At 40.6% G+C, this 21,900-nt stretch overlaps 2 protein-coding genes and 1 long non-coding RNA gene across 15 annotated transcripts in view; 1 reads left to right on the top strand and 2 right to left on the bottom strand.

Moving 5' to 3' along the window:
* Positions 1 to 430: 430 nt before the first annotated feature.
* Positions 431 to 16,781, bottom strand: LOC110040232 (rho GTPase-activating protein 6-like). 5 transcript variants are annotated; one of them, XM_020745439.2, is made up of 13 exons: positions 16,654 to 16,781; positions 14,294 to 14,393; positions 11,280 to 11,413; positions 10,522 to 10,678; positions 7,939 to 8,031; positions 6,724 to 7,158; positions 6,227 to 6,282; positions 5,947 to 6,097; positions 4,995 to 5,146; positions 4,438 to 4,503; positions 3,854 to 3,967; positions 3,203 to 3,309; positions 431 to 2,599 (listed from the first exon to the last, which is right to left on the bottom strand). In XM_020745439.2, exons 2-13 carry the CDS (start codon positions 14,379 to 14,381, stop codon positions 1,816 to 1,818), a joined length of 2,337 nt encoding a protein of 778 aa, XP_020601098.1. In that variant the 5' UTR covers positions 14,382 to 14,393; positions 16,654 to 16,781; the 3' UTR covers positions 431 to 1,815. The 5 variants fall into 5 exon arrangements, with proteins under 5 accessions (XP_020601098.1, XP_020601099.1, XP_020601096.1 ...); XM_020745440.2 differs by lacking the exon at positions 16,654 to 16,781 and adding an exon at positions 14,680 to 15,417; XM_020745437.2 differs by lacking the exon at positions 16,654 to 16,781 and having other exon boundaries at positions 14,294 to 14,618.
* Positions 16,782 to 16,985: 204 nt separating this feature from the next.
* LOC149103490 (uncharacterized) lies at positions 16,986 to 20,868 on the top strand. Its single transcript, XR_016201879.1, has 2 exons — positions 16,986 to 17,054; positions 17,793 to 20,868. It is a non-coding gene; the product is annotated as an uncharacterized LOC149103490 (long non-coding RNA).
* Positions 19,921 to 21,900, bottom strand: part of LOC110040233 (stAR-related lipid transfer protein 13-like) — a 40,810-nt gene continuing 38,830 nt past the window's right edge. For all 9 annotated transcript variants that reach the window (XM_089273018.1, XM_089273013.1, XM_089273012.1 and 6 more), the window contains one exon: positions 19,921 to 20,840. In XM_089273018.1, the coding sequence (XP_089129144.1) occupies positions 20,726 to 20,840 (115 nt within the window). In that variant the 3' untranslated portion in view covers positions 19,921 to 20,725. The remainder of the gene's footprint in view (positions 20,841 to 21,900) is intronic.

Below are 21,900 nucleotides of genomic sequence, written 5' to 3'. Positions count from 1 at the left end.
GGGCACCCCTTAGGCCCCTACTTATAGGGTCGAACCACTCCCACAAAACAAGAGTCTGGTAAGGAATTACTTTCAAACACATTGCCGATGATCATCCTCCCCCAATTTAATCGGTGGGATACCCATCATTGGGGGAGGGAGAGTTATTCATTCAACAATCTCTCCCGCCCCCCACCCTCCCCCCCAAGAAAAAATACAAGGGTTTTTACCTCAGGAGTAAGCGACGGGAGAAAATGGCTGACATTCAGGCCATCCTGCAAACGTTTTGAGTTTTCTGATGTTCAATTGCTTTTCAATCAGATTTCCTCGATAAAAACAGTCCTTAGATGATCGAGGTTATCGTTTTTAATACTTCCTTCCCATGTGGACAGGATGAGGAATCCACTAATTCAACTTTACAGTTTTTGAACAACCAGACCAAACACTACAGTCTCTCTCATAAAGTATTTATTATAAAATATCACCTATTGGAAGCATAATGTACACAAAGTATATATTCCAATAATATGCATATAAAGGTTTTTTGTCTTTCGAGTTGCATACGTGAAACGAGTTGCAAACCGGACTAAATTATCACTAAGAAAAACACCTACTTTACGCAATAAAACTCGCTATTTTGGCCTTTAAAGCATTTATAAGTCTCTATATTTAGTCCGTTGTTTGCCGTGTTTCAGTGTTACCCATGTTATTATTGTACAAGTACAATAATACTAATAATAGTCTTGTTCATAAAGAATGGACTAGCAATTTTCGATAGTTTACTACGGAGGACTAAGAAGCAAGCTTCTCGTAATTTTAGCTATAATTTTGACGAATTTCATAGTTTACTAATTCGCGAAGCGTACAATTTCAACATAATCAGATAAGATGATGCCAGCAGGCAAATATGAATATGTCTAATAAGATAGCTCTACGGAGAGAGTAGAATCTCTAGTTGGTGACTGGTTAGTCTTGAATTTTCGTGCTAATTATCAAACCAATCAGAAGCACTGAACGAATCTGCGTGGAGCCAGGTGCTCATATGAAATTTTGAAGTCGATTGAATAAAGACATCTCATGTCTGCTTTCTCTGACTCGGAAAAGTATTAAGAAAATAACAGCTTCTATTGTTTGAAAATACTATGGATCAAGGTAGTTTCAGTTGCATTTCTCCTAGCATACACCACTCGATTTTCCGACCCATAACAGAACATCAAACTAAATAGAGGATTAGCCGAAGTTATAAACGAAGACCTTCCGAAGATCACTGACTGTAGTCGGATCTTTTCCGAAGATCTTTCGGAACTTGACGAGGACGTCCATACAGCGGACTTTCTTACTCTAAGGGAGGGGCGTTTTCCTTCTCCTCTACATGTATCGTATGGTCGCAAACTTAATCATATTTATACCTTCTATAACAGGAAGGAAGGTCACCGATGTCGGTTTTACTCGTAGCGTCTACACGCAGTGTAGATTTGTATGAATTTCATCTTTCTTCTACCCCAACTCGAGAATAGAAGGCCACTCTTTTTTCCTATTATTTTTTTACATAAATAAATGCTATAACCGCGATTCACCACGATGTTATACAGTGTCAACCTCTTTTTAAATCTCCAGCTAACTAACAGTCGGGGGATGAAGTACCAGTTGAGCCCGCAGTCTTTGCTACCATAGTTGTCCCAGCGACATAAAGAATCGGAGACTCCTCTGGTTCGTCAGTGAAAATTTACCGCAAACGGCACTTGTTCCCCCGACTGTTTCATTAGAAGGGTTTCATTACCGAACACTTTCTTATGCCACTCGACAGCTAACAAAGAATTTTCTACCACAAAATTGCTACACTAACGTTTCTTGCTCCAGGAAGTCCTTTTGGCTGCTGTTCTGTTGAGTGAGAGACTCCCATTGGAACCAATTTTCCCGTTGCCAGTCTGACAGATTGAAAGTCCGAGAATCGAAAGTTTGTCTTCGAGTGTACTCGTCGTCTTCCCGAGCTAACTCGACATCGACTTCAGTTTGAAAGCTCGTCCATTCGGTTATCGTCGGTCCCTCGTCCATCACATAAGTTCGGCCCGTTATCGGCGACGAAGAGCTAGATTCCGCAGATGCAAAAGCAGTAGATCCCGAAGGAGAAGAAGGAGGCGTGGAATAGTTTGAATATGACACCGAAGGCGACCTTGAAGACAGAGCAGGTGATGGAGGCTGCTCGAGGGCGGAGCCGTCGTATCTGCACAACGAGCGCGCCAACGGTGGCGTCTTGCGCTTGGTTAGTTTGTAATTAGAATTGTAAGTGACTGGCGACAAGTTATCGTCCGCGGGTGAAGATAACTGACGGCCGAACGTGTGCTCGCGATAATGTCTTGAGTCTTCTTGATTAAAAGAGTAACTACGTATAGGAAATACCGAACCGTAATTTGTTTTGTCGCTACTGCTGCGTGTTATTGAATGTGGTGGTGGCTGTCTCGTGCGCCAGTTCGTGTCATCGAGTGGGCGCGATCCATGCGCGTGCAACAAGCGCCTTGCGGAACGTTCTGCCGCTCCCGCGGATTGTACACGCCCTCTTATTGATGTCTCTGTTTTGTCTGCTCCTTCAAAAGCGAAAGGGTCATCTTCCAAATCAGAGCTGTGTAGAGAGATGAAAAAAATGGAAGAATACAGGTTATTTTGTACTACCTTAAGTACTGTAAGTACTTTACAGTGACAACAAAGTACTTGCCTAAAATATCGCTTTGACCAATTTTGGATCACATTATTGCAATGTTTCGATATCCAGGATATTTTGATTGGATTCCCATTGCCGTACCAACTATAAAGTTACGAAGTCTAAGCTATTCTCTTAACCTGAACAATTCTAAATTGCACATTGTATCCAGATGTTGTGCGAAGGCCACTGCGTACCATCGACATGCGCAGCTTATTTTACTACAACTGATTTTTATTGTACGCACGCTAAAACGAGCATAAGTCAAATGCTGTTAAAATGGCAAAACCTAAAACCAAACAAAGAAAAGTGGAATTAAAATATTTCGCTTAGATAGTCAAGAATCGCTCATCAATAATGGACGCGCATAGGCTGTAATATGCGTAACGTCAAGCTATAACTTGCATTTCTTCGTTGTTGTGCGTTTTACTGGCCTAGCTGTTAACAAAGAATTAAGTGAGCAAAAAAACTATATCAGTAGCGAGTTGCTATCATCAAGATATTTAATATCATAAGGATGTTTACCTGGCACCGTGAGTTCGTAACAACTTCCTTCTCAAAATGTAATCGACCATTTCAGGTTCACTTTCCAGAAGTTGAAGGAGAGCGTCGTGATGCATTTCCGCTGAGATCTGAAAGAACGCAAAAGAGCTTAAATAAGAAAATTAACTCCAGATCTTTTGTACAATATATGTTTCGCGTAATTGAAGAAACAGTTCTTAATCAAATTTGAATTTCTTGGGATGCTCTGGCAAGAACAGCGTTTACAAGGATAACCTGTGTAGACGGAGAACAGGAAAGCAAATGCGCCTCATGCTGATGTCTTCTTCCGCGTATCTACATAAGGTGGTGGGGGTGGGGTGGGGTCATACAAAGGGATATACCCATCACTGCAGACTAGAGATGGGCGCATTGAGCCTAGCTCAGGCTAAGTAGTTCCCGGTATTCTACTTGCACATCACGCTTACTCGACAAAACGAGGACCCTACGTACCAAACTAAGGCATGTTTCTTTTCTCCTTCAAACGAAAAAGATCACAGTCAAAGCTCACTTTCCCGCGTATTATAAGCGCATAGAAATCTTGTGGCGCTGATGGTTCAAACTCTCATTTTGTGAGTCGCACAAAGCATAGCTTCACACTTCTACCAAGAAAAGTAACAATACAAATATTTCTACCTCGAACAACTGGCTGTGATGTTCAATCATGTCTTGTACAACGTCTATAATTTCTCTCCTTTCGTCCGCACGAGCCTTGTCTTCTACTAGAAAGTCGTGATGCTGTCCTTTAACCTGGGTGAAGAAAGAAACCGAGAATTGTTATCAGTTCTTTATTTCAGAAATAGAGAACACACAAGATTACCGGAACATTTTCCATTTTGGGTGGGTCACTTTTTCACTTCTCACGAATATTTTATTTTCTGCAACAGGCGTGTCAATATTACAGATTCGTTACGACCCCTTTACTCGTTTTGTAATAGAATGATCACTTATAATAATTTTTTTCCCTGAATTGAATGGGACGGAGTGGAGAGGTCCTGATTGCTCAGGGGAGGCTATGTAAACACGGAAAAAGTACTCTATTGCTTTTATAAAATATTTCTAAAAATACGAGAGTCTGAAACGTCACAACCGTGTTTACATACTCTCATCTTGTACAAACACACCTGTCGACCAATGAAAGCCCGCGTAGTATCTCGGATATTTCATAAATCGTTGTTGGCAATGAACCCTGAATATTGTGTAACTAGTTCTCATCGTACCTTGTGCAAAATATTTGGTCCAATTATGATTGCTAGGTTTTGGGAAGTCATTTTGTTTCCAGGAATCTGAAAGAAAAGTGAACGAAGAACATTTTAGCCAGGCGTTAAATTAGTTAGTTTCCAATCCTTTCGGTTGGCTAGCCCGGGGCAAAAGGGCAAAATGGCGGCGGCTATCGACGGATCTTCGCTGAATCTAAGCTGCCAACGTAGACGGTCCTCCGCTTGTTGATCCACGCCAAAGAAAAATACTTTTCAGCGGGGTGAAACTACAGGCGGAAATCCGTTTGCATTTGTGGGTTTAAGCCTTCATCTTTTTGCAGCTTTTTGGAATCGTTAATGCTTAAATGTGAAGGTAATTACATAAGCTAAGCCCAGCCAGTATAAGCTTACAGTTCCATTAGCTCATTACAGCTTAGATGATTCTGTCATCCTTTACGTAATCTTTAAGCTTATCTTTTAAACAAAAGAATCCTTTGCAGTGATTTTCTGGCAGATCTTCTGGCAAATAAATCAAGCAAAATTAAAAACAAATATTATAATTTGAAGTAAAAACTTACTTCCTTCCCTTTGCCATCAACGGTATCTGCTGCACATTGTGCTACTTCAGCCAGAAATTCCAAGAGTACTTTTAATGTGTCCCTGTTAGGAATTGGCAGCAAGCAACATAGCAGACGGAGAGCTGTTATCTGTATATTTGGATCGCCAAAGGCTAAAAAGAAATAAGTCACACAATACTTTTTATTAACCTTCTTCCAAAGCTAGACCTAGTTCACACTAGTGACATAACAACATAACGACATAAGGAAGTTGTTATGTCATTATGTTTGCACTGTGAATATCCTGACATAATGACATAAAAGCAACATAACAGCATGAATATAACAATGTAAGGAAAAACCTCTGCTATTTTCCTACTTTTTTTCTCGAAAAACAAAGCGCAAAATCAATAAAAAAAATTATCAAATGGTGTTTTCATGTCAAAGCAAGTCAATCTTGCAAAAAATTGAAAGTTTGCCTAAAGAGCAATATATGCCTTTTTCCACAAAGTCTTTCAAGTACTTGCTAACCTCCTATACAGTCATTAAGTAGATCATTAAAGACCAGTAGCAATATATTTTTTGGAGGAAGACCATGATAACCACCTATTATTATATGGGTAGCTCCATGAGCGGGCAAGATGAACCAAATTCTGCAATGTGATTGGCCACCCGAGGGCCAAGATGGTGCTATCTTGCCCACTCGTGACTACCTGCTGTGTCCGGCAAGAAAAATTTCCCGAAAGGCAATATAATAAATGCTCTGTTGACCAAGCTTGTTCGGTCATGATGGCTGGATATTGGACTCATTTTTTTTGGGGGGGGGGGGGAGTTTATGGACCTTGACTCTGTCTCAGGCCATAAATATGCAAAAAGAGAGAAATTGGCCAGTATCCAGCCATCCTGACCTCATGCTAGGTCAATAACCCATATAAATACACAGTTTCTCTATAATTATTACAAAGTAGCTTACTTTGTGTTTCTAAGAAGGCAGAGTACAAGTCTCGAGTAAGTAGTGGCTCTGGAAGGTCCCGGAAGTATTCCTTGAATAATGCTGCTACATCATGTGGGTTGTCTTCTTCTGTGAACTTCGTCTTCTCTCCAGAATCAAACTGATCTCTCATCTGGTATTAAAAAAAATTGTGGTTTGCCTTGATTGAAATTAAAATTCTTGTTTTTATACAAAAGGTGGACTGATTACAAACTGACGTAGAATTAACACATCAAGAAAACAAACAAACAAACTACATTACTTGTTTCATTCGCTTCTTTGAACCTCCAACTCTAAAAATTCCAAGAACATGCAGACCTACAAAACAAAACAGCTTCCATGTTATGCATAGAACACTAACAGATCAAATAAGTTGTTGTCCCTGCCACTTTATCCCTGCTTTCCCACTACAGTTATTTTGACAACAAAGTATGGTTGCAATGTATAATGAATCAATGCAAGCGTTTACCAAAATTCTCTACCAAAATTCTTATTTTGGTCTGAAACTTTTAACCACTTTGATTCTTAATCTTTTCCCAGAAAATAGCAATTAATTAGTTAATTACAGATGCCTGTTTCTGACTTTTATCTCAGGAGGCTGATCATATATCAACTAGCAACATATAACATAAGCAAGGTATTTTGATTTGCAATAATGTATTGACTGTGCAACATTGTCACTATGCTGTTTTGTGCACCAAGCCTGTCTATAGGATAGATAGTTAACACTGATATGTTAATTTTACAGACTGGCCATACCATATGATTGAAGATGTTCAATTGCTTGTAAGACGATTGGTGGAACTTGAGGCGGTGAGGGACTGAGCATTGACTGTTTGTCCATCAAACAAGATGCAGAGGCAGACGATGACAGAAGTGTCAGTGCCTCAATAAGTCGAGATTTCCAACTCGTTGATTCTAAAGGTTGGTCTTTATTTGAGGAAGTCTTGTTATCTGTATTTGGACTTGAATTCTCCACAGATGATCTTGAACTCTGTGATAGACTTGATCCTGATGAATGCCGTCTGACTCTAGGCGAGTCATCAGGTGCCTCTGGAGTTCCAGCAGAGGTTGTTGATGATATTGATGGTGTGCCTTCTTTAAGATTCTTTTGAGGTTTTTTAGGTTCAATAGAATCTGGGGTGCCTTGTGCTGTGACAGCCTTGTGTAGAGGTATTGCAAATACACCATTTTCTGAAAAAATGTTGATAGGCATTTAGTCAGTAAGCTGATAAACAACAGGGAATGAAATGATAGTGACTGAAGCAAAGGAAAGAACAGGGACACTTATTATTGTTTAATAGGTCATTTCTGAGTTGCATTTTGCCTCTGCGTTGAAAGGAGTCGTTGTAAAAAACCATTCATCTGAAAATGTGTCTCCCCTACAGGTTCATTTTCATACAAATCAAACTCATTTTCATATGAAAGGTCATTTTCAAACATAGGCACGAGGTATTTGGAAATGGCCTATTATTCCCCACAATGGATGAGGAAGGTGGTATATATTTACCTAGCCACGAAAGCTCAAGGTAAAAGAACGTAGTGGTATATCAAGAAAATATTCTCTTGCTGAAGATACTCTTCATATTCTCATCAGTGGCCTCATGGTTAGTGTGCTAGTGTCTCTGGATCACGTGGTCAGGTTCGAGCCCTGGCCAGGGACATTGTGTTGTGTTCTTGCGCAAGACACTTTACTCTCACAGTGCCTCTCTCCACCCAGGAGTATAAATGGGTACCTGCAAACTTAATGCTCGGGGTAACCCTGCGATAGACTAACATCTTATCTAGGGGGGAAATAGAAATAATTCGTGCTATAAAAACAGGGATAAGCCCCGGCATGATGGGCCACTTGGCTTGTATGCAGACTTAACCCTCATCTCCCTACTTGTCACTACCATGCAATGATATTGTAGGGAGAAATTTGATATTGACCACTCACAACTACAAATGGCATATATTTATTACACCACCAACCTTTATCTTTGTCTTTATCAAAAAGACTTGATCCAGAGTTCCGTGTCTTCCATGATAGCGCTCTCTTTAGAGACTTCCTTTGAGTTCGTGGGTCTAAGAGCAGAAAAGTAATCTGTTTAATATTAAAAAGCTTATGTTGAGCTATTTTAAGAAATAACATATACCGGTATAATTTACTTATGTTTACAAATATGGAAAGAAGTCAGGACATATTTGATGTTTGATATTGAAGGCTTATGTTGAGCTTTTTAAAGAAATAATGTTATTTGTGTTTACAAATAGTGGATATATTTCACGTCAGATATTGAACGGCTTACGTTGAGCTCTTTTAAGAAATAACATTATTTGTGTTTACAAAATATTGAAAGAAGTCAGGATATATTTTGGTTTGAAAATAACTCTCTGGTGTTGTTAAAGAATGAATAATATTAGTGACCACGGAAAACACTGAAGTAGATTGGAAACAATCTAAAAAATGTTCCATAAGAAATAAACCTTAGGTGAACATTTTTTTTAGGTGAATATGCATAAGACCCATAAGAATGTAGTCTTTCTAATTTGCTTCCTTTTTCGCAATAGATTATATAGTAATTGTTGACGATGCTGAATATGTTCTAAATGATGAATAGTTATTATTCATATTTAAGCAATAGACCAAGCTTTTCAGAGCAAACATTCTTCATGGCTGCAATAGCCAGTGACCTTAGAAATACTATTTCTTGCCCAACATAGCAGCAATTGCATCATAGAAATATGAATATTTCATATACTTTTTTAACCTTAGGCTGGTCAGCTTGTAATTTTATGAAGGTGTAGGCAAGAATTTTTAGGATGTGTAAACTGATTAGGACAATGTATGCATGAATCATTGCAGATGTGCTATGAATATATCCTCTAGACAAAGCTTTTGCAATCGCTTTTTTGATATAGAAAACATTTTTCCATAAAATAAACATGTTACTTAAGATTTTTCTTAAATCAACCTACAACTGACATAAAAGCACTTCAGATTTTATTTCTCCAAAATTCCGCTTGAATGTTGCTGTTAGCAGTCTGCGTTTTTTTTTGTTTATAGAAGGAAGTAACTGATAGTTCACGAAATGCATAAACGTGGCCAAAAATAGCGTTAAGTATCTATTATGCTCTCAATAGCCTCAACAGGGAATAATGGAGCCATCTGTCACTTCTCAGAGCATATGTTCTGTAACATTATAAACTTCTGCAGAAGTTTTCAAAACAAATTTTGTCTTAAGAAAGCAAATGCCAGCCTTCAACCTAATCATAACAGATGATTTCAGTTATATTTGATAAATTCTTCCTTCCAGCAGGCCAGTTTAGTCCGGGACAGTGGATTTATTGCATCATATTCATATAGTTTAGACAGGGAAGAAGAGGCTTAAAATACTCTCCGCTTTTCATCTCGAATAGCTTTGTCTAAGAGGGTGTTTAATATTTAGATACATGACTATTGTCAGCATGGCAAAAAGCCAGGTATTAAAGACTGATATTGGCTCGAATAAGTCCTTACAGTTTGAATTAACAGATTTAAGACCCTTGATGGCACAAATGTCGACAGGTCATCACTCACTGATATGTTTGTTATGACAAGGCAGGAATTCAGAACAAGAAAAATTTGCATGCACTTTAGCTTAGCTCAGCCAAAGCCGACAAATTCATTTTCGTGGTCCCATGTCGAAGCGTCGAGGCAACTAAGTACGCTTACTGCACGAGGCTTAACTTCCTAACGAGCGAAACATTTGATGACAACGTTCGGTTAAGGCTGTCAAATAATTTAGGATGCTAAGCTAACCGGATAAATGACGACAATTGCGGAAACGGAGTGATAAACAAATTCGAAGCGATTTGAAGAACGTTTCAGAACAAAAACGTTTAGGAAACCACGAAATAAACATCGAAATAAACAACCGTTGTACATTGCCGTCTGTGGAAGGGATTGGTCGATCTACTGTTTGAAACAAAGCCGTCGTCACAAGAGAAAAGCGATTACTGCCAAAAGAATAAATACTATAACAAGTATTTATGATTTGAACACACAAGCTTATAAATTTAATAGTACAATAATGACAAGCGACTTTCAAAATTACACAATGGCTGGTTCAAAACTTGCTATTTCACAACCGACGCAATTCTGCAGTTGCCGACTTGGCTGCTTTGTCTTCGATGCACAATTATTTTCGTGTTTGATTCTTTTTAGGTGCAGGTAGCTTAATTGCATTATAGCGTTATTTTCGCACATCATCTCGCTCAGCCAGCAATTATAAAGTGATCTTGTCGCATATTTGCAAGAGATAAATAAGTACCATAATCATTAATTTGCGCAGCGTCCTCGCAGACACTCTCTTATTTCACTCGAAGCCTTATTTATAATATTCAAAGCCAACAACAAGCGCCTCTTGACCGTAAAGGTCGTTCTAATTGAATTGATTGTTAAACGCATGTGACTTCTCTCTCGTCTTGCACCACAACTCCCGCAATCGAACTAGTTTGAAGTGGTCTTTCAAAAGAACTTAATACAAAAACAAAATGAGCATTATTGTGATATGAATCATTGTGCTTCCATACCTTTGGGGATTGTTACGTGACATTTAAGATTCAATTGCTTTAACCGGGTTTGAGCCACTCTTTGAAGGGCGATACACTCCGGCACAGAGAGCGCGGATAGTTGAGTGTTGGTGAGCTGTACTTTTCGTCCTTCGATAGAACTCCAGGTGCAGTCCTCCTGCAAAACATGAAGATAAAAAAGAGACAGAGCTTAAAACTCGCGCCTGATTGAAAATGCAAAACCCTTCGTATTTTCACAGAAGCGTGGATCAAGGGAATTTCGCGTGTGTAGGATCTTTTAATAAATCCTGTTAAACTGCAATCAGAACAGAATGTAGGCACAAGAACGTGTTGAAGACGAGTTAGCGAAATTCTCTGGATATGTTTTATGTTGTCGAAATACACCGCAGAAGTTTGCAAACATAATTAGCGGTTTTGTTATTAGAATCTGGTGTATGATACTGGTAAATGCAGTGTTTCAAGGCTGAATAAATGCGGGCAAAACGCGATGAAAGGAGCTCGCTTGCAGCATAAAGATGTGTGATGACACTCGATACTAGGCAAGGTCAGGAACGCGTGGAATGAACGGTGTAGTAAAGATGCCGATGGAAAAAACCCTGTGTGTAACCCCTCTAATACAATTTTCACGACTGGTAAATCAATCCGCGCCTTCCGCTTAATCTTACACAGTGGCGCATTATAACAGATTGAATCGCGGCTCATCGCTTAGTAAAGTAACGCGACATCGAGCAGTTAGCCCAGTGAACGCTGCATCATACCTGAGGAATCCACAGGGCATTGCCAGCGTTGGGTATCACCTTCAGCCGGTTTCGCCAGGCCTTTTGAAAGAATCCCTCTTTTTGCGAAGACGACGACGATGGCGGCGGCGACAGCTTTTCCTGCATGCCAGGATCTGAGTCGAGAGCAAGATCGTGAGTGTTAAAGGGGACCTTAGTTGCATTCCTAGAAGATCTAACTGCGCTTGGCTCACTTCGACCCTCTAGTTCCCCATTCGTACCCCCCCTAAAAACAGATCCGATGTTGGCGATGGCTCCCGAGGCAAGCTTTTGCAGCCCTTTCTTTTTATGTCCAACCGAAGGAGACCCGTCGATCTCGACCCTCGGAGACACTTCGCTCGAATCCCCGGCATCCTCTCTCTGCGTACCCATAGAATTCGGCGATCGTAGCCTCGTGTCGCCTTCGCTTTGCTCGACGACCTCGGCCTCATAAGCGGGACTTATGTTCCGGTATTTACGCTGCCCTCTCGCACTGTTGGTTGATTCGTTCATGGCTCTCGGAGATTGGGTTGCAGTCCTGCAAGATGGCGAAACCCTCTCCTCCGATTCTGTTGCCCACTCGTTCTCGCAGGCGTTTAGTACCATGAATATCCTAGCGGTTAATATTCTCCCTTCGCACCGTATAGTGTCACATCCTTGGCACGAACCCGCAATGTCCGAGCTCTTCGGTACGCGTCGGACCTCAAGTAAACTTTCATGATTTGCCTCTTATTCGCATGTTCTAATGGAATTGAGTATTCAGTGTGTAGCTGGCTGTGAGTGAGTTGCTAATCAGTCATTGATTGACGCGGGGGCAGATCCTATTAATTGAAATCAATAAAGGCCCGTGCCCGATTGGCTGCCGAACAATCGCAGATGACGTCACGCGCGAAAAGCCTATTCCATTGTATTTTGCCGCGCATAGCAAGCAAGCACCGTGTTTAACAATTAATGACAAGCAGAGCAACTTCAACGACAGACTTCGAAGTTAAAAAGCTCTGATTTACAGAGCTGATTGAGTACACAGAGGGAAAGAATGCCGAGTAAACAAGCCAACCAAATAGGCCATTCGTTTGGCAGCTTCGCTTGATGGCCGCGGGTGATAACGCTGCGTTGCCAGCCCCCTTGCCTGTCGGCCGACGTTTAAAGTTATTTCATAGGTTTGTATTTACCAGACATACAATAGCGTGCATTGCCATCGCTCACTGATTCCCAATTACCCCCCACCTGTGGAGTTTGTCGGTTGCAAAAAAGTCACTTCTAAAAATTGCGAAGGTTTTTCCAACGGCTTTGCAAACTTGGCCAAATAAAGTTTGTTTTCGTATACCCTGGGGGACCTGTAATCACAAAGTCGTCAGCGGCGAGGAATTGACGTAACTGTGAGATAAGAATTTGCAAGCCGTGCGCCGGGTCTTTGTTTTGCTGCGATAACCGGAGGCTATATACTATTCGTTGGCGTGGACTTCACTTCACATCTCGATGAATCCTAATTGTCGTCCTCGTCAGAGATTCGACACAATAGTACCTTGGAATAATAGGCCAATTATGCGGCGCGCAAGCGACACGAGAGTAAAACAACTTTGTCGAAAGAACAGACCTGTGTGATTTATTCACCTGTTAAAAAATTGCTCAACCGTTTGTGGTAGAAGGTAAGGGGCAGAAAGGGAAGAAAGAAGGGAGCGAACGTTATTCAAATCAACATTGATAAACTCATAAAAAGGACGTCTAATTCTTAAACAATTCAAACCTATGTTTTTCAAGAATTTTTTGTGCTATGTACTTAATATTCAAATTCCTTCGCTCTTCACGTACCAATGTCTAATAGTTTCAGCTAAAACAAATAAAAGCTTTGCAGGATTATGCAAGATTTGTTTTAAGTCTTATCACGGCATATTTTAATACCTTTTTGTATCGTTTTTTATGTGAATCTGTCTACGTTAGTATGCGACAATCTTACTTTGTGTAGTTTTAAACCATACGCTCATCGTAAATCACTTGTTCTCGGTAGAAAAGTAAACTTTCAGGAAGCAGTGTTATTAAGAAATTAACATTCCGTTTGCGCTGCAAAGTTTTACGTCCTTTTAAATGTTTCCTTTTCTTTTTTGTCGTTTCCTTTTCCTTGTGAGAACGTCACGTTTCACGCAAATTACTGCACGATCAAAGTAGAGGTTTGTTTGAGTTTGCTTTTCGTTGTTTGTTTAGTGCCGAACGTGCTCGGCTCAGCGGAAGATAAACCAACTTTAACAAACATTTTACTAGCTAATTTTACCACTGACTTCTCGATCGATTCTTGTGAATTTTTACGAGAGGTCTTAGATAAATCCGTATGGCGGATCAGTTACAGTACATTAGTCGAGCCTTCAAGTGTCACAAAATTTCTGTCTTCGTCAACATTTAATAAATTTTACGATCTCTGCGACCTGGCCTAACTATGAGGTAGAAATTCAGTGCTCTAGACTGAGTTTTCAGACATCCTTTCGACGCCCTTAGTTCAATTTTTGTTGCCTTCTCAAGTTTCCAGCAATAATTTTTACCGTGCTACAATTGTAGGCTGTCTGTACCGTAACATTATATTTTACTTTAAGTGGACATCGTGGTTAACTTGGCTCGAACTCAAATTTCTTATAAAACACGATTTTGATGTCTGTCTGTTTCGAACGACTTTCTGTCTCTCGTTGTTTGCCTAGTTTATTAACTTTCCTATCCAAATGCATGGAGTGAAGAGGAGAAAACATTGTTGAGGGCATATCAAACTCGTAGGAAAATGCACATTACGAAGTAGTGTGATCAAAACACTTCACCAAGCATGAGCGCGGACTTAAAGATATTTCAATATTAAAGATGACTAGCACGGCTGCCAGAATTCCCGATTGTTTCAATTTCTCTAGTTTCTTTCTCGTTTCAAAATTGCCGATGCCTGGGCGCACGCTCTCTCTTGCGCGTTAACCGTCACCGCTGATGCATTAGCCATGGCCAAAAGCCGATCACGAAATATAACAAGCGGTACAACTGCTCACCTTCATAATACTGACTGTAGGATCTCGGGTGACCCACTCTGTTGTGGCTGGAGACTAAAGGATGGATTGATTCGACTTCTGGCATCATTTCACGCCGCACCTTGAGGCGAAAAGAGAACAATGACACAGTGGTTAGGCCTCGCTGCTATCTAACAACCCTTCTGCTATTGTAGCTCACACACAATGAACACTCGTCAGTGAGGAGATGATTGGCAGGTCTCCACTCGATCACCAGCCAGGTCACGGCTGCGGTTTGGGAGACAGTGCGCGCGCGTAGAAATCAACTGCAGATGGAAATATCAATAAGGTGTAAAGGTCAACGTTTAAACCGCGCATGATCAGGATAGACCAGAATTCTGGCGTGCGTGCAATTCTAAACGAAATACCTTAGTGCAAAGTAAACAGCTTTTCGGACGAGACAGCTTATTTATGGTTGCGGGAAGGGAATGCTCAGACGCCCCAAAATTGAGCAAGAAGACACTTAACGACTCGTAAATTCAAATGTTAGAGGTCGCAGACGACTCCAGGGAGATCTCGTTCGTCTAGAAGACCGATGAGCTGCTCACGTGGCTGTCTCAGTACAGTATAAGTAGTTATTCAATGATCATAGAACTCAATCAGACAGTCTACACTGTGTTGCATAGCCCGAGGCCAATTCCACCAAGACTATTAATGACTGGTTATCCCTCACACAAAGTGATAATTTCTTGAGTACAGCCTTCGCCGGCCGGCTTCCAGTTTCTTCAGTTCAGCATCATTCGACCACAGTTAGTTTTGGGCAGTTTTTTTCCTGCTCTCGCAACACAAATTCTAAGCCGGTGGTTTGGGCAGGTAGCGCGTTGTATATCTTGATTGCGAGTTCCGAGTTCAGTTGTGTTGTCAGCTCTTTCAGCGGATTTACTTGATCTATTTAAGGATTTTCCGGTGTCGTTGTTTGCTGTTGAATAGTATAGCCCAAACACCCGAACACTGAAAAGAGCTTTTTGTTAACTCCTGACTTGTTGGCAAACATTTTTTGACCTTTGTTTTCAAGAATACTCTCCCTTTGTTAAAGAAATGTCATTTTCTTACGTTGTGTAATCAGCCCCTGACGTTCGTAGTGGCCGTGGTGAGGTTACGATTTGTTACGACATCTTTGAATTTTGAATTTTCGGTGATTTGCTAGAATAAATAACATAAATAGATGTACATTTGTTCCTCTACAAACACGCAATACGGCTTAAAGTCACGCTATCGGTTTCTCACGAACTTTGCGGATACACGGAAAACGTGACTTACGTAATGAAGTTGTTTGATGCACAGTAACCGATGGAATTCTTTTCAGAACAAGAGTGCAAATAGTCCATTCTTAACTCGGAACTGGTGATCGTGTAATATCACGATTTGCCCGTTCCGTAAAATTAAAGTGTCTCTACACATATACGAGCTGATTTCCGGCAATCATCAATTGTTCTAAACTTATAAGTTATGCTTATGTCTTTGCTGTCCTAAGTACGTGGTGAAATTTGAAATCTAGCGCCTTTACCTTGCACAATCTAATTGCTAATAAATGTGTATTTGATGAAAATTTTTCTGTATACAAGCCAGACGAACGAAGGCAGATGGTTACTCAAGCCAGAAAATCTGACCTCGTCGACAAGTTTCCACAACTATACGTGATATGAATTTTAAGTGTCATCATGGCTTTCTTCAGTCATTCCGCCGGTATTGTATAACGAAAACTTCTGCATGTGTAGCAAGTATTCACGCCTCTCTGTGTGTTTCGGCCAAAATTACAACTTCTCACGCGCTACCCACAAATAGTTGCCCAGTTTAATCAATAAATCTCCTAAAAAATTTCCTAGGATCACTTCCACTTGTCATCCCTTCTCAAGATTATTGCATACTCCAGCGACAGGTGTCAAGAAAAAGAAAATAAATAACTATATAGGGAATGTAGACTTAATTTACCGACAGATTTTGAAAACGAACATGTGGTAAGACTGAATCGTATTAAAAGGGACAGTTTCGTTTTAAAGGGTTGGAAAGGGTTGGCTTGGCCACCTCAGTCAGCAGAACGTTATGGTACATGGGATGCAGTAGTTAATCACAATGAATTTGCTTACTTAGCTTCTTGAATGGATCTAAATGCCCCCATAAATGCCATTTTGAGGCTGTGCTAACTTGTGGTGACAAGCTTAAGAAGGGAAGCACGAAGTGGTTGCCGAGACGTACTTTATATTTACGTGGTCGTTATAAATCTTCGTAAATCAACACCGAGGCCGGTTAGGAGCAAGATGCTTTGCTCGACAAACGCGGAGGAATGTTTTGACGCAGCAAATCCGCATCAAACTTATTATACCAATGGAAAACATACATACCTCGTGTCGTCACTTGAAAACCAGGCTGTAGTGAAACAAGAGCGTCAATAGAGATACGTCGACAAGCGTTTGTTTCGAATTATTGTGCTCCGTATCATCGCTTGCACACTGTATGTTTTGACCGCAATGAAGTTGACTTGTCATTCGTGTAATAAATCAGCTGTCATTAAGGTTTTTATGAGCACTCTTTCATACCGGCCTCCATTGGGCTAATGACTTCCGAAAGTGGTTTTCTACGAAGCGTAACGCAGTTAAGTGTATGACTGTCTATTTTTGGTTTATCAGTTTGGCGCAACGAACCGTGCAAAGATATAGACTTAGACATGTTGGTGCGATGGCTCGTCAACTTCCGAAGATACTAAAGTTCAGCTGGGTATGGGCCCACGTATTAAGTTCTCTAGGTAAATTTGTTCAAGAGTTCATTTTTGCGGGCGAGAGGAAGGAGAGGGGGAGAGCTCGTGAGAGGTTTATTACCAGGGGTTACATACAACTTTTAATTTACAGCCGTGATTTTGAAGATGCGAGAGGCGCGATGGTCGGCCTGCATGGTAACTGCACTGGACGTCAGGTTTTAAGTCCTGCCGGGTTCATCGTGTTGTGTTATGTCAGGAACCCATAATATGGTCATGAGTAAGATCAAGGCACTTCAGGAAGCCCCACAGTGCCCCCTCTATCAAGGAATGCAAATGGAGCGAGTAGAGAAAAATGATCAGAAAAGTCAAACTGGCTGAATTTATAGGGACGAATTATCCGACGCCGAATTTACATAAGGAGACGATTTGTTCATCTGAAACGATTTATTCGTCTTAGTTGGATAAATCTTGTTGGTATTAATCCATCTTGAAAACGTGCTGAGGTCGAATCAGACGAAGATGAATCGGGCCATATAATTCGTCTAAACACTGGATTTATACTTCGGTGATTTACCCGTCTGAGGCAGTCGAATTACCGTTCCTAAAAGGCAAATTCGTCTCAGACGGACAATTCGTTCATAAACTAAATTCGGCCGTTAGCTTAATTCTGACGTAGAGGTTCCCACTAATACGTCAGTGAATAGAGTTCCTGGTTTTCCTGTTTCCTTTTTTTTTTCTATCTCCGGCCTATTTTTAAAACTTTCTTTCCTTGTTATTCTTTCACAGCAATATCCTGTTTGCCCTTTGGCTTGAAGATCTCAGTTTACAGTGCACGACAAAGTTCTGAGTGACCTCTGTTAGATTGTGGCAACCGGCCTTCCATACCCAAAACTGAACGTGATAAAACCCACTTCTCAGGTGAAATGCATTGTCAAGTATGCAAGGGGCGTCTAACATACGTGGGAACCATTTTGGAAAATTCTTAAATCCGTCTTTAACAGCTCCCAGATGGCTAATTAGATTTGTGGTGGTTCACAGACTGAAAAGTAACACCAGAAATTTTCTTTTTATTGTTAAAGCAAAAGAACCGGTATATGAAAGTGCTCATGATTTCTTGGGTTTAGACAAATGAACTCTCGAATTTTCTCGGGCATCAGGCTATAGGATCTGGGTAACTTCTGCCATGGATACGACTGAGCTAAGCAACAAAGGAGCAACGCAGCGAATGCCAGTTTCATTTCAAGTCCAATCAAAGGCAGAGAAGACCCGAGGAACCCCCGCCTCCCACCCCCGCGGCCTTCTTTAACTCGTTTTCAGTCTACTCCGTTGAACTGCGTACTTCAGTGACCGGGACGTGAAATTTATTTCCTGGTAATGAGGTTTGTAAAACGTTCCTCCACCTCCTTCCATCCGCCGTGCCCGAGCCTGTGCAAGAGTCATGGTTAGCGAAACAATCTTAAAATTTCCTTAACCAGGATCCAATATTTTATCTAACAGCTGGTGCAAAATTAAATGTGGCCTCTTGCTTTCAGTGCTGCCATACACGCGAACACAAGTTGTTTAATAATTAAGTTCAAGTTGGCTTGTACCGTAAGGTCAGCGTTGTGTAGGATGTTGTTGTGTTATCGATCGGAAGTGCGTAAATCTAGCGGTTTTGCGTTTGATTGCCCTCAAATTGAACTGCGCGGGATATCAAAGGTAAATATTATGCAAATGATGAAGATTTAAATACCGCGTATTATTATATACTTGTTGCGTGCGGAAAAAAGGAAATTTTCACTGAGCGAGGGCGTCTAGTAATTCTTTGCTATAGTCTGATAATCTACGACCGGCGTCTTGACGGAAGGCATCCTATTTAGTCAGCGCAGTAGTAGTTGTTATTCTCACGTGCAAGTCATCGCAGAAGGTTTTTCCCAAGAAAGAAAATGTCTTCATTGTTCGAGACCAGTGTTTTAACATTCCATTTTGCGTGCGTAAACGCAGATACTGCTCTTGTACCCACTGCGCCTGCGTGTTATATCTGTCATTTAATCTTATTTAGGATAAAATACGTTACTCATTTGCACTGTGGATGGATGACTGCTACAACACTTAATTCTCATGTTCATGCACTGAGATCCGTAGGAGGTCTTTGCGAAAAAAGGAAGAAAAAAACCAAATCATTTTTGTGGGCCAGTGTTATAAATAGCCCATTTTGCGTGCGTATCAACATATTTACTGAGCTTACATTGTGCATGTTTGTATACCTGTTTTTCATTTTATTGGCGGTTTTTTGCCAGGATGCGGTAAATTAGCTTCTTAGAGCGTTGTAAAGTGACAACGTATTCTTGTTTAAGACGTAGCCGCGTGACAAGAAGCACCTGTGGTTGGCCCGGCAACTCATTGGGGGACCTTGGTGAATATCAGTTCGGTTGCCATCGTTAGACAATTGGAACAACTGGAATACGTAATAACTCTAAATAAAGGAAAATAGATTTAACACGTTTGTCAAAACACTGCAATAGGTCGTTGAATTAAAGGAGCTAAGTCACGGTTTTCGCATCCAGAAAAGTGAAGCTTAAATTTTTCAAATTCGTCGTTTGCAATCCGTGTTAACTTTCTCCATCCTTAACCATTCTTGTTCCTTCATGGTTTATTGTTATTATCCCTTTGGCGTTTTTATCTCTTAGTAAACTACTATTTTCAGGTTTTCTTCAATTTATAGGTCGTTTTGTACATGGCCGAAATACCGTAACTGAGCTTCATTAACTGACCGCGTGTGCTTTACAGAGAACATCGTTTTAATGAGTAGTGTAATTCCCGGAGGGGGAGGGGGTAGAGGGAGGGGGGAAGGTGATGGCGGTATTCCCCCTCGGAGAAAATCGGACTGAAAACCTAAACTTAAATCGCACAGGAGAAAATCTCATAGCCGGGATGGTTTCAAAATTGTGTTTATTATAGAACCAATTTTACAGTGGTTTCTCTTTTTTTCCGTGATCTGTGAGCGCATTTTTTATGTCAAAATAGATATGCATCGTATATATTAGACATTTGTGGATAATTCATCGCAAGGGGTAATAAATTAACAGTGGAAGAGCCGTAGCATAATTCACATATTATGCTGAAAATGGAATTTATCATCTTACAAAATTTACCTTATCAAAAAACTGCAATAAAAACGTTTAACTAAAATTGACAAATGAAGCCAATATCTAAAGACCTAGAAAATATATCTCAATTTGGCTTCGAATTCCGGCTTATTTTGCCACAGTGCGACTGATAAATAAGACTTGAACGTTCTTCGTAAAATGTCTTTACCACATAATCACCTACGAACTGTTTCAGAATTTCACTTTTAAAAATGTTCACGTGACAATGAACTGAGCGATTGGACGTGAATACACGAGTGAATTACGTATGAAAACTTTTAAATACTCTGTACATCTTCCTTTTAAAAATTATGTTCTCTCAGAGAACAAGTCCATTTTGTCGCAGGTATGATTTTTGGAGGCTACCCGCTAGAGTCGTCACCCAATTCCAAGCAGGGGAGAAGCATGCGTCGCTCTCAAATCTTGGTACAGAAGTGTTCCAATAGGGCATCCTGGTTTCGTGACATTTTGGGGCTTTCAATTTGTCGTTGGTTCTCAGAGCTCACTCATGAATACCATAACTGTATCGTGGTGTGTTCATGGCCACGCATTGGTGATTCTACCCTGCCATTCGGGCAGCCATAGGGTTTCCTATACTTTTGTTTCGGGGCCGTCTGATCCGTACTGGAAGGTGTCTCGTACCTTGGCCACTGACGAAGCCAAGAAGGGCCCGATGGCTTTGCTGTAGTACTCTGGTGTTCTACCCCTGCAGAAGAGCAAAAAAAAAAAAAGAATATTATTTTAAATTTCACTGTTTACCGGAACAGCCTTTTCTGGTACTCTGTTACGTCAGGACGGCTGTACAGAGACGAACAACTACATCAGGGACTTCTTCTGGTTTTTTCTGATGAAGTGCACTTTTGAATTTGTTCTATAGAGCAAGAAGATAGGGAGATTTGGAAGTTAATCCCAAGCTACTATCGACAGAGTAAAAGGGGGTCCCGGGCGGATTCTTTCTGGTGCGCCCACGAAACGAGCTTCAATGGCTAAACGACACCCATCCTCTGTTTAGGATGAACAAAACAACGTTCACCATCTCGGAACTCCGCTGTGCTCGACAGAAACTGGGGATATTTTCCCTCTTTTTTTTCTTTATTCCTCACAAAGTCAAGGTATCTCAAAATTTTATGATCTCAGTGGTTTATTTTTATAATGACAACAAAGTTCTATTGCGTGCAAGACTATAATTTTGAATAAAATAGGAGGAAAGTAAAGCGGAAAATCGTGTGGGTTGTGTGTGATATGAAGTTGTTCTGCAGAAACTCGAGTCAGGCAGCGATCAGGAAAAGAATACTTCAATAAGTTTCCTTAAATTAATTTGATCTTATCAGCACATAACACAGACCAGTAACCGCACGGGTGAACAGTTTAATATCACAAAGAGCGGGTTACACTTATCTCTGAGAATCCGAATGATAAAGATGCCGCTTCTATTGTGCCATGGTCAAAGTCTCGTTGTTTTGCCAAAATTACATTTGAAAACTGAGCTCGGTGATTCGCAGTGATAAGAAATTTCTGTCTCTCTTTGTTCAAAGAAAATGGGGCATAACGGACGAACAAGATGAAATGAGATGTATGAGATTACAAGCAGTTTATGACGGACCCGTTGTTTTGATGACAAATCGACCACAGAGTTGTTTTGTAGGACTTTTCAAAAGTTCATTGTCCAAGCGCAATACTTGAGGGTTTAGGGTTATGGTTCATCCTGGGCTTGATACAATGATTTCGCTTGGTGGATTCCATCAAGCGAAATCAATGGATTCCAT

This window comes from Orbicella faveolata, unplaced genomic scaffold, assembly GCF_042242905.1.
Source record: "Orbicella faveolata isolate gen_17 unplaced genomic scaffold, um_ofav_v1 contig_35, whole genome shotgun sequence".
NCBI lineage: Eukaryota > Metazoa > Cnidaria > Anthozoa > Scleractinia > Merulinidae > Orbicella > Orbicella faveolata.
Note: the sequence above shows the minus strand (reverse complement) of the source record. Positions and strands in the feature narration are given on the sequence as shown.

Bases quoted from the DNA above. Each gene is read 5' to 3' on its own strand.
- LOC110040232 (XM_020745436.2), bottom strand. From the start codon at position 11,882: ATGGTACTAAACGCCTGCGAGAACGAGTGGGCAACAGAATCGGAGGAG. The intron at 10,679-11,279 runs GTATGATGCAGC...CATGTTTTGCAG, and splicing joins ATGCCCTGTGGATTCCTCAG to GAGGACTGCACCTGGAGTTC. The intron at 8,032-10,521 runs GTATGGAAGCAC...TTCTGCTCTTAG, and splicing joins TCACGTAACAATCCCCAAAG to ACCCACGAACTCAAAGGAAG.